At 29.2% G+C, this 16,330-nt stretch overlaps 1 protein-coding gene across 2 annotated transcripts; it reads right to left on the bottom strand.

Moving 5' to 3' along the window:
- Positions 1-1,550: 1,550 nt before the first annotated feature.
- Positions 1,551-10,997, bottom strand: LOC114940159 (adenylate kinase isoenzyme 5). 2 transcript variants are annotated; one of them, XM_085487828.1, is made up of 12 exons: positions 10,203-10,997; positions 8,596-9,166; positions 5,612-5,779; positions 5,282-5,392; positions 4,846-4,988; positions 4,523-4,705; positions 4,255-4,383; positions 4,032-4,176; positions 3,666-3,934; positions 3,353-3,517; positions 2,812-3,085; positions 1,551-2,666 (listed from the first exon to the last, which is right to left on the bottom strand). In XM_085487828.1, the coding sequence occupies exons 2-12, from the start codon at positions 8,615-8,617 to the stop codon at positions 2,425-2,427; spliced, it is 1,851 nt and encodes a 616-aa protein (XP_085343954.1). In that variant the 5' UTR covers positions 8,618-9,166; positions 10,203-10,997; the 3' UTR covers positions 1,551-2,424. The 2 variants fall into 2 exon arrangements, with proteins under 2 accessions (XP_085343954.1, XP_085343955.1); XM_085487829.1 differs by having other exon boundaries at positions 4,261-4,383; positions 10,203-10,996.
- Between the last annotated feature and the right edge of the window lie 5,333 nt (positions 10,998-16,330).

Here is a 16,330-nt window from a genome sequence, read left to right as displayed (position 1 = left end):
TTCAGAGTATTCGGTAAACAAATGTTTATTTGTTACCTAACAGTGCTATGTATACTACTAAAATTTAATTTCATATAGCGCCTTAATTAAACAATAAAATAAAGTCTTGTTTTATGTGACATAATATATGTATTTACAGATGGTATATATAATAAAATACATGCATCTGGCATATCTGTATAAAATCTAAAAATCTGTTCTCTGAATTTATATATATATAACTGAATATAATACATATATAACTGGATTAAATGATCTGAATTTATTTATATATAAATACCTTATTTTTACGTGATAAAATAAGAAAAAATTATATATTACTTATTTAATAAATTAAAACTTTAATGCAAGTTTTTTTATAATTTTACTTTGACTTATTCTTTTCAATATAACTAAGTTTTGTATTTAAATGCTATATTTATATGATATACGTGTGCGAAATGCAACAATCCATTAGTAATGATAAAAATATCATTATATGTAAAATTGGTTCAAATCTATTAATTAATGACTAACATATCGTACAAATCCGCCCGCGGATTGAGTTATAAAACAAATTGAGTTTAGTCAAGATTATCTCGATACTTTCATCAGGTACTTCTTCTCTTCTTTTGCATGTAATCCCTTAAATGATGTTACATTCATTATATAGATTTTTCTGTCATTATCATTACTGCCATAATTAATAACGTTATGTATAATATACCATAGTATTTTTCCAACAAATATATTTATATATAACTTTGTTGTCAAATATAAAAAAAATCAAGTCAAACATTTTAAATTGATAAAATAAGTGTTTAACTTGCTTTATTTTTATACAAAATTTATGAACTTTTAGCTTAATTAAAATACATATTCTGATTAGAAAAATACTTAAAAGATATTTCATTTGTCAATAGAATATCCACGAGTTATATATTAAAATTTTTGCATTTAATTTTTGAATAATAGGCTCTTGAAAATTAACTTTTTTATACTTGACACATATTATATGCCATATAAGTATATATTTTATATAAATTAAATCATATAGATTAAACTACATGTAATATATGACACTGCGAGGTAAAGAATATGCTATTATTTAAATTTAATATAACGAATACAATAATTTGCATTCGTGTATGTTTCTTATATCATATAAGATATTCTGATGTACAGGCCATATTTAAGCAGCCGTTATTTTGTCATAAAGACACAATATTTTATCTAATTCAATTGGTATTTGGCAATTAATATATCTACTATGTGTGTGTATATGTGTACATATGTATGTATAATATATCTACTGTGTGTGTGTGTGTGTTTAGGATGATTAAAAATTCAAGATTTATAATAAGACTTATTAAGTTGAGTTATTAATAAATGTTTAGCGAAATTATGTCGAAAGATTAAGATTATCTGACAAGTTAGGATGCTATTGTAATATATAGCATACTTCTGTGACTAAATCAAATGGAAAAGTCCTTCATTATTTTATTTAGCGAACAGTTATCGAGATATCATTGAGGTATTTTAAGAATTGAAAAATTTGGCGGCGCGGCATATTAAATATAATCTCTTTTATAATACGATTTGATTAAGTCTACAAATGTTTCTTAACATCATATTGTAGCTCCTATAATTAGTTTATAAATTATAACAACATTATGAATATTTGCCTTACATAGTGTACCTAGACTTTTAATCGAGGTCATGATATGTACGTACCTATAGGTCACAGTACGTACATGCACATATACAAACATGATGCATACATACATTCATACATACAGACCAGTGCAAGCCAGCAATACTTATGTTTTTGCAATATAATAATATTTTGCGCGCTTGAAACTTACGATATTTTTTATCTCAGTTTTATATTATATCTTAAATTTTAAATAATACCTTAAATAGCAGCTTGATTTGGACCTTTATTAAGAGATTCTCTTCAATAAAATATTGACTAAAAGTGAAATAGCAATTTATTATACATATATGTATATTAGTGTTTGATATAAATTCTATCTTTTAATAGTTAATAGTTCCCAACAAATACATTTAGGCTTGCCGACTCGCACTGCTCTGTATATTCTTTTGCTTAGAAGCAGACAAGTTTTTCGCATTTTCATTATGTTGAAATCGATCCTTGAGAAATGTCATCCTGTTATCATAATACGCATTCCTGATTATTTGGCTTTTTATAGTTAACAGACGTATGTGTCTATTATAATCAAAATATTTAATATGTATATATATTTCTAAGGCACCATATTATCAATACACTTGTATCGCGCGTAATTAAATACGCGTAAATCAAAGTTGTCGATAGAATCGAAAAAGTCCCACAAATCCGAGGTTCTTGCGTACAACATTTAACGAGTGAAAAAGGTCTATAATGATATATTTAAAAAAATCTCGTAGACTGGCGTATCACGTTTACATGTGAAGGCTTTGTTGATAACCTTCGACTTCGTTGTACATTTTCTTGATGGGATCCTTTGGCAAATAATTGTGCACCGCTGGCGCAACTTTATTATTGCCAATGCCGTTGGCTAGATGCACTGCGCCATTCTGCAACATGTGCACCGTTCCGTTTACAGTGCCGTTTTGATAAATATGACCGTTTTGTTGAATATGCTTCATATTGTTCAATATGCCATTACTGATGACACCTACCCCTATAAGCAGGGCAAAGAAATATATTAGCATTAGAGAATAATAATTAGATATAGTTTACATGCACATATAATACATATACTAATTATTATTTATTATCGAGATAAAATAATTGCTCAACAAAATAATTATAATAAATAATTATACCTTGAGCAGTCATTCCATTGATCTTTTTCGTCGTATCGACTCCGTTTCCAATATGATTAGACACGCCGTTGACCATCTGCTTGATAACATTGTTAGTGGCACGTTCACTTTGATCGGTCACGGCGTGTATTCCGTTTGGGTGTCTTCCGATTGTTGAAAAATCCGCATCTCGAAGATTAGTTTCCTCTTCTTTACGACGCGTCCAACGCATCAGCTGATACAACGCAGCAGCAAAATCTTGCTGCACGCTAGGCACATCCGTATCTCCATCCACCTGAGACAACAGTCATATTTTATATTTAAAAAAAAAAACTGAATTTAATCTTATTAATTAATCCCTAAAATAGTCACGTGATTTTCTTCAGTCATAACAAAGATAAATAAAATTCTCTTTAATGAGATATATCTTTTTACAGAAGTTTGATTTCGTCGTTTTATATTAATCATCGCGCCAGTTACAAAGTATCTTTACAACGTAAGGATTATTTCAAAATGCTGCGTTGTATCTTGTCCCAAATCCACTCATTAATACAATACATACAATTGTCAAACGATTGTCGCTGTCCAATGTTTTCAGCATAGGAAGGGACACCTCGCGAAAGAGTTCCAATCTTTTCCTAAACGCCGAAACACTGTCGTCCAGTCTTCCTCTCCCAAGTTGTAGCTTGGAGCAATCGAGTAGTACTAGAGGAGGTTCTTGTCCAAACTATTAATAATTAATCGTATTGATTTATCAATGTATAACTCGCAGACATTCGGACAAGATTGAAAAATAAAATCGAGAGAATTATCGGATAAAAATAACATTATACAATTTGCCGTTTCAAGGTGCGAAGTGACGCGAATGATTTTACCTTGCTTTCGAATTCTTGCACTTGATTCAAGTCCCTCGGATACCCGTCCATGACTATACCGTCTGTGTCTCGATTAAGGAGGATCTGTTGCTCCAAAAGCTGCATCACAATGTCATGCGGTACCATTTCACCTGAGACGATGGCGTCGTTCACAATCATATTCGACGGTGCCATCGCTCTTAACAATTCTCCGATACTTATGTGCACCCAGCCTGGCATATTCTGAACGGCTTGGTTGCAAAGAGTTGCCTTATTACTTCCCGGTCCACCTACGATATTACATGTGTCATAAAAAAAAATAATATTAGAGAAAAAAAGAATGATTTCACGGATTTTATCATTTCTATATCTTGTCAAACTTTTTACCTATAACCCAGATAAACGCAGGCAATCCTTTTCTCGGTTTATCAGCGGTTTTCAATGGCGGCGGCGGCGTCGTCATAGCTGATAGAACTTGTTGCTTCGGTAGCGGTGGACTTGTAATCGATTCTTTTCTCCTTTCCACTTCGACCTAAGAACGAGACAGTGAAATGTCAACCGTTAGTCGACAGAATCTCGTCAAAGAATATTAATAAAATTTTAAACGTACACCTACCTCGGCTTCTAGAGATTGAGGTATATCTTGATCACGATTATCGCCGCTTGTCATGCCGAGAATTTTAAGAACGGCATCCCGAAAACTGACGTAGACTTCACTAGGATTACGCTCTCCGTTCACCTATTATATTTTTTACAAATTTTTTTATTTTATGCAAATGTAATTAAGATACACAAATCTTCAACAAAAATTATTATTATTATTAGCGCATCAAAAGGATTTGAATTGTGTAGGTATCAATGGGGTGAATTTTTTTTACCTCAAGTAACATTCCGCTTTGATCAAAATATTCCGCGACCGGCATGACGTTTCTATAAAAATTATGTAACTCCATTCTAGCCAATCCTATGATAACGTGACCGAGTTGAGCACCGAAATCAATTTGTCTCTCCAACACTTCTTGTCTCCACGACACGAGAATGACGCCGTTAACGATTTTTATCTACAATAATAATCAATATTATATATATATATATATATTGATATTCACAAATTAACGCGTCGTTATTTTTTTAATATTGTGTTTGATTTAAAAATTCTTGTATTAATATAACACTTCAGTTTTCATTAAATGACACTCACTTTTTCCGCATATTCCACCACGTCGCGCATATTTCGCGGATATCCGCTTACAAGAAAGACTTTGGCTCCCGGAGACATTTTCATCTCGAGCATGAGAACTTCCGTGACGGTTTTGCTACTGAGTTGTCCGAAATCTTGCATATCTACAATTAATAAATAATTGAAATATATACAACATTGCAAAAAATAGGTATGAAAAATGCATATATATGCACGAAAAAGAAATATATAAACTATAATTTCTCTCTCGTAGAAAGTATTTACAGATAGCGTTATTTGAGTAAAAAGATTGAAACAAATAATTTATATCTTCTTGGAAATCATGCGATATAATTTATATTGTATACGCACACGTGTACATATTATATATATGTATAATAATTTCAATATTTACAATAGATTATAAAATACGGCGATATGAAGGAAATTTACGTACCATTCCCTAGTGCATATTGTTGAAGAAGATCCATCATGTTGATATGCGTTATTCCCTTTTTCTCTTGTATCAAATTGTCGCAATATGTCACCTTACCACTACCGGGACCGCCTATGCGAGATAATCATAGAACATAGAATATCAAGAAAAAAATCATTTTGTAAATAGTACTTAACTCTAAACTTTCAACAATATCAGAGATAGATCAAATAGATCTGTCTAAGCCAAGTATAAAAACACAGATTTAACAATTTAAATAATTTAATTTATTTAATTTATTAAATAGATCACCGATTCCCCGCTTATGAAGCAAAAGTAAATAATACTAACCAAGTACGAATATGACGGGAACTTTTGGTATTTCGAATTTAACTGGACCAACGTTTTGCTTCGGGAAATGTCCATCCGGTGGAGTCGCCAAAAGACCAGCCTCTCCTCGCCATCTTCCTGTAGCTCGAGCATCGCTTTCCTCGAACACCTGCGATCCATGTTGCTGATCTGAAAAATACATTAATTTGTTATTTGATAAGAAAATACCATATCTACACAGATACACACACGATATATTTTTAACATGGAAATGTCCACGCCATTTTTTATTTATATATTTTAGAACAAAAATTCGACAAAACTTCTTTCCAAAAAAATTGCTCTGAAAAAAATTAATTTATATTATATCTTTCTCATTTTAGCCAATAAAAAATTTGTATAGATATTTTTATTGAATTAGAGAATGGGAGAGACTTCAATTGCAGTTTCAATTATTAATATTAAGTCTATCTCCAATAATTATGACAAATGCATAAATAATAAAAAATGATGAGTTTTACAAGATCCATCGAAGAAATTAAAAAAGTCTAATTAGCATTACGCACACAAATACGAGGCAAAAAAGTATTATATTTTATGACGATACATCACATAATAGCAGATATTACTTCGCAATACTTATTATGCATTTGCTTTCCGCTTATCATTGTTCATAAAGTGACTATGCTATATCAATAACATAGACAGTCTATACATTCGATTCGCATCCTGTTGATTGCGTTGCGTGACAAAGCCGAAGACAAAAGTGGAAGGCGCATATAAAATATGTATCGCTGCACTTGAACGTATTATTCATGATACGCACGTGAAATCAAGTTAATCACTTTGACTTATAGGTCAAATATTTACAATCTTAAATTATTATATAGCTTAGATTTTATTTTATCTATATTCCAAGGAAAACATGAAAAGTCATATTCAGAAGGGACCTTATAAGAAATATGCATATATATATGCATATTTCTTATAAGGTCCCTTTTGAATATGACTTTTCATGTTTCGCAATTTCTTTTCGCAAATAAGAATATCTCGTATTCGTCTTGTCCTATTGTTTAGAAAGACATTAGAACGCATAAATAGACGTATATAAAGTTGTATTCTTGAATAGACGGATTTTTGTCAATTGTATTTAAAAATAAAAAATAGAATAAAAAATAAAAAATATGCAGTAAAAGATAAAATGAATGTGTATATTAAAATGTGTGTATATATATATATATATGTATATTTCTTGTAAGGTCCCTTCTGAATATGACTTTTCATGTTTCCCTTGGGATATAGATATGCGTCTATTATTCTAATGTCTTTCTAAACAATAGGACAAGACGAATACGAGATATTCTTATTTGCGAAAAGAAATTGCGTTCTTATATATATATATATATATATATATATATATATATATATATATATATATAATTTTTGTCAATTGTATTTAAAAATAAAAAATAGAATAAAAAATAAAAAATATGCAGTAAAAGATAAAATGAATGTGTATATTAAAATTTATATTGATTAGTTCGAAAGTATACGATATAATTCGATTAGTATACGATATAATTTTATTTTATATTTCATATGATAAAAAAAATAAAAAAAATTTTTTAATAGAAATACATATGTTAAATTTTTTATTTACGCTAGCATTAAATCTTTCTTCCGACAAAAAATCATTTATTCATTGATTGCTGAATACAAATATATCTTTTGTGAAATAAAAAATTAATTTAGGAAACTAATTATTGCTTATTATCAATAAAATGTAATTTTACTATTAGAAATTAGACAGATCAAAGAATACAATAAAAACATTATACTGTGATAAATACACACTATTCTTATACTTGTATTAACTATATATTATATTAGACAATATATTATTATTTTTAAAAAATATATTCTCTTTAATGCTTTTTATATTAATTAAAATTTTAACTTTTTATAATATATAATGTAACAATTTTTTTTAAATTAGAGACATTTTTTGCATCAAAAATTATAAACTAACTTTTAAGTTAATTGCATATTACACTAATGGCAATAAAAATTTAATGCGTTTAACATAGCTATTGTACTTTTCAAATAATGTGTAAAAATTTAAAATTGTTAATTTTGTATTTTACTCTGATCTTTTAGCACATATTACATATAAATTACATTATAAGGAAATATACTATTGTCTTATTTTCTCATTTATTCATTATTAATATTAATTATAAATTAAGCAGCAGATATATACTGTAGACTGAATCGCGTGTTTTTTCTGATAAGTTTACTGCGATGGGAGATTTTCTGACGTACGACAATGTCACTTCTGCATTATCGATCCTAATAATATATTCGTGATAATCGTCAATGTTATATATTGTTGCGCGTCTTGCGTTTCAAGTTTTTTTCGTAAATATGAGGAAATCGAATAAAGAAAATTATTTGATTATGGAAGAAGAGAGATTCTCAATGATACAATTTTGTTTCAGATAGAATCATTTTCAAAATTTTAAAATCATCTTCATCATCTTAAACGGAAGATTTATTTTTAAATATTTTTTCCTTACATAATCCTCTCATTATGTTATCTGTCAAACTAATAAAATTAAAATATCAAAAATATTATAATTTAATTACTCAGTTTACTAATTTATAATTTACAATAATTACAATTTATTTATTACAGTGTGACAAAATATTTAATATATTTCAATGTAATATTTCTTTGATACTTTAACGTGTACTCCATAATATAAATCAATGAAAGTCTCTTCTTCCAAAAAGTTACTTAATATAAAGAAAAAAAGACTTATTAAATTGATTCGCATAATTGGCAGGTCAAACTTAAACTTTTGTTATACTACTTTGTACATGACATTAAAAGATCGAAACATTGTGAACTATTTAACTATATTCGCAGAGCTTTAACTATATTCGTGAAAAGAAGCTCGCTAACTTGCATACAGTAATAATTAGTTATTCATGGATGTACTAACCAGTGTCAAGGCAGATGCCCATAGTAAGTAGTTCGAGGACTGACACAATCCTTCCACGGCCATTTACATTCACATGCTTCTGGCAGATAAATTCATCCCCGCTTCGACATGCGTGAAGTTCTGAAGAATCAGCAAAAACGCAGCTTTCTTGTGGCCTCACTAAACTTTTACATTAGTGAGAAACGTCGCGCGTGTACTGTCCCTCGACGGTTTTTTCAATCGATCTCTTCGTAATTGAAATGTTTCAACAAATGTATACTTATTTAATTATATCCACCCGTTCGATTCCGGTTCTATCCGTGGAACTTAATTTTCTTCGCTATAAAGCGACGTCCCAATGACGGAGGCGTGTGCACCTGCCACGTGTTGATTCTCGTCGAATCTATGCGACGTAACTTCCTTAATAGGCACTTGAGAATAAAACCAAGTAAAATCACTGTCCACATCGACGTTGCTCGAACCTTCCAAGGTTTATACGACGAATCCACGAATCATTGTAATCAGCTTCATTGCAAATGTATTATGCACGACGCTTGGATGAGCATGAAGGAACGAGGGAATAGCTACCACCCTGAAAATGATATGATCGTCAATTTTTTATAATGTACATATGATTTTTTAATTTCGTGCAAATCTTTAACTTTTAAAAATTTATTTTCAAATATATAATTTTGCGATTATTAATATTTTATGCATAATATCATTAAATTATTTTAGGGAGAGTTGAAATTGGAGTATATTGGATTGACATTTTGATAACAGTTGTTAAATATCAAACGAAAAGAACAAATAAAATCTTGATGAATGGATATGTTTAAATTACGGAACAATTTTTATAAAAATCATAATTTAATAGATTACCAATAATTAAAAACTTTAGAACAAAATCAGGTCATGAAATGAAATTCTTTTTAAAAAGAAGAGAAAAAAATGAAAAATCATATCTCGCTTTTCTTAAATACATTATTAGAATAAATTTTATCCATAAAATTTATAGAAAAAAAATAATTTATATATATTCTTTCTAATTAATAGATCTTTCTTTAAAAAATGTTTACGTTACTCTTATTATTATAACATGTTGACAAAGCTAAAAGTATGTCGAACCACTACATAAATAACAAACGTGCAAATTATTTAACACGATTTAATCAATATATTTGGCTGGCATAACTTTTTTTACATTGGATATATGTGTGTATATATATTCTTTAACTTTTCTCCCTAAAGTAATCTTTTGTATATTAGTCTGAAATGGTAAATTACTATGTAAAGCTATACAATTATACTTTGGACTTCTAAATGATACCGAAACCCCCAACCAACTACTATCCGACTTTTTCATAACATGCAGAGACTATATTGTTCTTGATTACAAGGTTGATGAGTTTTGCGTCGAAACGTTCCTATCTCTCCCCCCCATTTCGCTTCCTATATTACACTTTTATTAAAATACAGATTCTATATAAAAAATTAAATTAGTCCGAAAGTGCAGTGACATCTTTCATTGCATTCGTTCCAAGGGCACAATACCGCGAATAGATATCGAACATACAGTGACCGCAAGAGCAGAAACGCGGGAAAACGCAAAATCACTTCCGAATTACCTTTATGCAGGTGCAATATTACAGGAGGATCAGAGGGAGATGAATAGAAAATATCCGAAAACTTCCCGAGTTCAACGATCGATCTCACACAAGCGCCGACGATCGAGGAATATATATAAATTCACACTTTTTCCCTCTTCGAGTCGCGGAGCGACTTTGCGACCCCCTAAGGCTCGGAGCGCAAGTTCCAGCTTCCGTTCTCCAGCCGGAGTAAAGGACCCCAGAGGCGCGTCGCGCGCGACAACACAAACGACTATGAGTCACGATGCTTTCGTGCAACCGAGTTTTTACGTCGCGCTTCCTCATACAACGCGCACGATAATGCTATAATGATTTGTCGGGAACGAATAGAGGTCGTGCTCGAGTGGTAAGAACCACTTGTCGTCATGGATACGACGCTTGCGCCCCGTTCCTTCGTACCCTCGTGCATGTACGTACTTTGCATATAGCCGGAATAATGCACGTGTGAGTGGAAACCATACGTATGTATGTACGTATGTGTAAGAGGGGGTGTAATGCGAGGAGGGTTCAATGTCAAGTTTCTGCCGGCGCGACTGTTCTCGAACACGAGGTTCGATGAGCGGATGATTAGTAGGGATCCCAGATAGCACAAGCTATTTGAAAAGAATTCATTTGTATGTCACCAATTTTGAGTCCCTTTTCAAATACATATAGAATTCATTTTTATAAAAATGAATTCTATTTTATAAAATGAATTCTATATATATGTATTTGAATGATTTTTATCAAATGAATTCTATATGTATTTGAATGATTTTTATAAAATGAATTCTATAAGTATTTAAAAAGGGACTCAAAATTGGTGTCATACTGGTGATATACAAATGAATTCTTTTCGAATAGCTTGTGCTATCTGGGATAGGTACTTTATGCTTTGAGCATAATAGCCACAGTAATTATTATGACATCATTTTGATGTCAAAATGCATCATTTGCCATCAAAACGATGCATTTTGATGTCATAATAATTACTGTGGCTATCTGGGATAATGTGTCAAAAATTGCTTAATATATTATTAAGTGTTTAATTTAATACAATATTAAGTGTGTACTATGCATAACTAATAAAATTAATGCCTAAAAACCATTTTCGACACATTATGCTATTATGCTCAAAGCATAAAGTGTCTATCCCTAATGATTAGGCCAGAGTATATAATATTAAAACGCGGATAATGCGTTATTGAATATCGTTTATACTTAATTTCGTCGACTTACGGAATATTATTGGATATAAAGAATATTACACAAGCCGAAATCGCAAAATGATGATAGCGGATGAACTTCTCCAGAAGGAGGAAGTAAGTTATTACTTATTGTTATATTTGCTTCTCTTCTTCAAATAATTCCTCTGCTCCGTTTTCTTCGTATTTCGTATCTCGTCGTTTCTGTAAAAATTAGATCAAATTAATATGAAATAATTTACATACGGAAAATAAATAATTATCAGTGAAATAACTTATAAAAATTTACATCGTTGGAAGGTGTTGAATATAAAGATAGAAATAGTAAATAGTCGCCTTCTGACGCAATTCGCGTGTAGTAGTTTGCAGAATAGATGGATGCTCTTTCGTAATAAAATTGTTAATGCGCACTTATATTTTCGTGGGATCTGTCAGTATAGTGACAGCTGCAGCGATATTCCTTTGGCGCATTACACAAGGAATAAGAACGTGTGAAGGCATTTAACGCAAGAAGCTAATACGAAATTTATGATCTCGTTTTACAATCGATCGAAGGAAGAATATATAAGAACCATAACAACAAGACATTTGCGATATATAAAACGAGTTTAGGAATGTCTAAATTCTATATACCTCTATATCTCTGTATACTTTCTCTAAGCTCGAATGTTTTAACTGGAATTGTAATATATATATCGGCGAAAAAAACCTAAGAAAAATGAGTCATTTTCACACAAATTATTGCTGCGCAATTCTAGAAGCTCTCTGCAACTCTTCGCTAATTTTAACTGTTTTATATTTTATACCTTACTTGAATACATATTTCATTACGTCATATAGATTTTTCAATAACTCTCATACAGGCGTATATGTGTGTGTGTGTGTGTGTGTTTGTGTGTGTGTGTGCGCGTGCGTGTGTGTGCATGTGTGTGTGTACACACGATAATTACAATTTTAATGCTAATATGTAAAAGCAGAAGAAAGTTATTCATGCATAATTCGCAGTATTTCTAATTTGAGTTGTCTCTTAAATTTATGTCGCATCTTTTTATTATTGATTCCTCTCTTCATCTAATTATAAACCTAAGTGGATCATATATGTGCTGCTATATTGCATCATGATTACATTAAATGATGTAATTTTAGAAACTGAAACTATTATAAATTATATTTTTTTAATAAAAAAAAATAGCAACTGAAAATATTTTGTATCAATTTTATTTTGCTTTAATTTAATTTTCTCGACAAAATACATTCTCTTTGGTTCTCTTTCGATGAAACTAATAATCTTTTTATGAAAAATAAATCTCATTTCATTGTCCTGTATATAAGAGAGCTGAGGTCATTGTAAATTGAATAATTTATGAGATATTTCATATAAATTCTGTACAAATACTTAAACGCTCAATCTTCATGTCGATCACGATAAGCACGATATTAACATGAAAAGTCGACGATTTTGATTATTAACGTTTACTTTTTACCTTACAATTTCAATAATTTCGATTCTTATTTCCACATTATATACATGTCTGTATTCTCTTACATCTTTTATAGAATTTAATCAATGCAACTTGACGCATCGGGATATAATCTAGTAAAAACACCCCAATAAAATCTATTAATATTTCTCAGAACTTATACTTTGACAGTAGAAATTTTACTTCTGGATCGAAGACTGACATATAAAATACTATATGCTGTGTAATATCCATTATTTACTTTCTATAGAAAATAATAGATAATATATACACTAAGAAATATATCAAGGCTCTGTAATAATATTAAGTATTAAATACAAATAAGAAAGGCCTAAGAGCCATACGGATGTTACTTGCATACATTTCCAACGAAAATTAATTTTTCTATATTAATATAATATATTGTATCATTAATATAGATTGCAAATAATAAAAAACCTGAGAGGGAAAATGGTAATTTGTAATTGATTATCCTGATAAAGACAATATATTTTAATAACGATAAAGAATCTATATGTAATTCGGTGGTAAGCAAAAATTAAAAATAAGTGCTGATAAAACAAAATTTATAGCTGTAAACGTTCGGAATAAGAAAAACAAGTAAGGAGCAGTTTTTCAACGATAATTTAAACTTATTGTTAGATTGAAATTCAAATTCTTATTGAAATACCGACCCTAAATGATATATGTATATTAAAATTAATGGAGAATAGATTAAGCAAATGAATTAAATAAAATAAATACTTGAGTAAGATTATGAATATTTTAATTTTAAGAATATGTAAAAAAATTAAGAAAACATTTTTATTAGAGAGTATACGAAAATTTTTCTCTTCTCATTTTGTCCTCCATAATATATTTTTATATGATAAAGATTTTCATATTTTCTGTATGTTTATAAAAATAATTTTAATAAACTAATTTAGATAACAGAGAGATTCTAAAGATATACCTATATACTTCTGAAGCTAGATAAAAATGCATACAAGGTCACTTTTATGCAAGAGCACATAAGTTGCTTTTTCATGAGCAAAATCACGATATCAATAATCATATCATCATATCAATATCAATTTCAAAAAATGCAATATCAATAAGAGGAAAAATCGATTGATATATAAAATGCAATTTTAAATAATTAAACCGAATCTTTTAATAAATAAAATAGAACAAATCTTTAAGAAAAGAACAAATTTCTAAGCTACCCTCTAACATAATTAAATTATGAAAAAATATTAATTATGTCAAATATTAATTATTACAAGGACATGTATAAATAAGTGTCATTTTCAAGGTATCACTTTAGCGTAAAGTTCGCTGGCAATATAAGACCGATCGACTAACCATGAATATTTAACAGATACCTGTTATCGGTTTTGTTTCAAGAAATTATATGCTTGTATAAAGCCGTCTAACCCACTTTACCATGCTGAATGTATAGAAACGTGTATGTCGATTTAATTGGAATTTAACGAGAAATTGATGTCTTACGACATAAGGCTATTTAAAATAATACAGTAGACTTTCTTCCAAATGATGCAGATCTACATTTTCTTACTCATTTGATCTCAATGACATTATAATAATATTTGAAGTCATTTATAATTTGTAAAAGTTGTATCAAATATCAGATAGTAAAATTTGTATTATAGCAATAAAAATAATCAGATTTCTTTAACTTCCTAGTAAGATTTATAGTAATTTTAAACGATATGCAAGAATCTTTTTTCAACATATTATATTTTTTTAAATAGAAAAAAGAAGCTCATTTGTCTTTAAAAGCCTTTTTCCGATCTTGTACAATAAAATATTTTTTTAAATTCTCGAAAGAAATATGATGTTAAATAAATAAATGTATATCAACTATATATTTCCTTATTTCTTTTGTAACAACGATTTCATTTCAGACGATTCTAAACGTTCCTTCTATTTTATCGATAAAACATCATTTTTGCGCACCCTTTTTTATTGGTTATTGAATAAAATAATAAATGATTTTCCATGATTAAGAACAAAAAATATTTTCGTTTGTATTTAAAAAAACTTTTCTGTTTTTAACATAAAATCGGTAGGTTTGTGCTTTGTTTCTATATGTATTTTAATTGTGGAAAAGCATTTATTATTCTATTTAACCAATATAAAAAGAAAAGGGTGCACAAAAATGATGTTTTATCGACAAAACAAGACAGCGTTTAGAATCCCCTCAAGTATTATTAATTAATAGTGTACAAGCATACGGGATATATTATTTCGTATGACACACAAATTGACATACAGCTGGTTCAATCTCATAGAGTTATGCATAATTCTGACAGTCTTGTCGAATTAGAAATGACGTGACCGTATTTCTGTATATTAATATGTCTATATTTTTATAATACGATTCACAGAATTTATATGCGCGTATATCTCATTCATTACTTTGTCAATTATAAATTATAAATATTTGAATTAGAATAAAATTAGATTATAATTATACATTTAATATTTTCTTGTATTCGTCCACTAAAGTATTAAATTAAGAGCTAAACGATAAAAAAATTATGAAAAATTGAATTGTTTGTAACCTGGACCTACATATACATAGAATTGAATATGATAATTAAATATCTAGATATGTTTTATGCTCAGAATTATTTAAACCGAAACTGAAAAGCAATTAGTGATGCTTGGTATATGCGCATATTTTGTTTTGTCGTTATTGTGTTAAGCTACTCTCCAAATGTCAACTAAAGACAGAACGATATTGATAGAATCAACTTTAGTTACTCCTATTTCCAATTGGATGAGCACTAGAATATATAATTAAATAATAATTATATATACATACAAATGTCTGTGTAAATAGACGCAACTTGAAGTTGATTCCATCAATATCGGTTTGTCTTTATACACTTGACATTTAACTTTGTGTCTGAACAACAGATACAAGGACAGAACAATATATACCAGATATTACTTAATTGCTATCCTGTTATATTCAATAAATTGTCACAATTTATCTAAAATACTCAATAACTGTATAATTATAATATAACACGATAACAGTTTTATATTATATACATGTATAAATATAAATACCTGTTTTTCAGTATACTGATTCCACGAATGGATGAAAAAATGAATAAAAGTTTGTAAAATGCAACGCATAAGTTTCGGTGATGGATCGATGATGGATCATGGACATTTCATATATTTTCCAAAGGAAGAAACTCGTCTTGGAAAGATGGAAAGGAGGATCCAGTTTCAAGATGAGAATAACGTTGAGATAGAAGTAGAATTCTAATCAATATTATCATCGCAAAAACGAAGATAGGATGTTCCTGGGAAGAATAGAACAAAAAATAGGTTAATATAAAATTTTCTAAACAGAATCGTAATAATTATAACAAACTCGTTCAAAAATTAACTGAACAAGATATAATTATTAAAGATAGAAAAT

The sequence above is a fragment of the Nylanderia fulva genome, unplaced genomic scaffold (genome assembly GCF_048542155.1).
Source record: "Nylanderia fulva isolate GAGA-0341 unplaced genomic scaffold, ASM4854215v1 Scaffold6, whole genome shotgun sequence".
NCBI classification, from domain to species: Eukaryota; Metazoa; Arthropoda; class Insecta; order Hymenoptera; family Formicidae; genus Nylanderia; species Nylanderia fulva.
The sequence above is the reverse complement of the archived record's forward strand: the minus strand, read 5'-3'. Positions and strand labels throughout refer to the sequence as shown.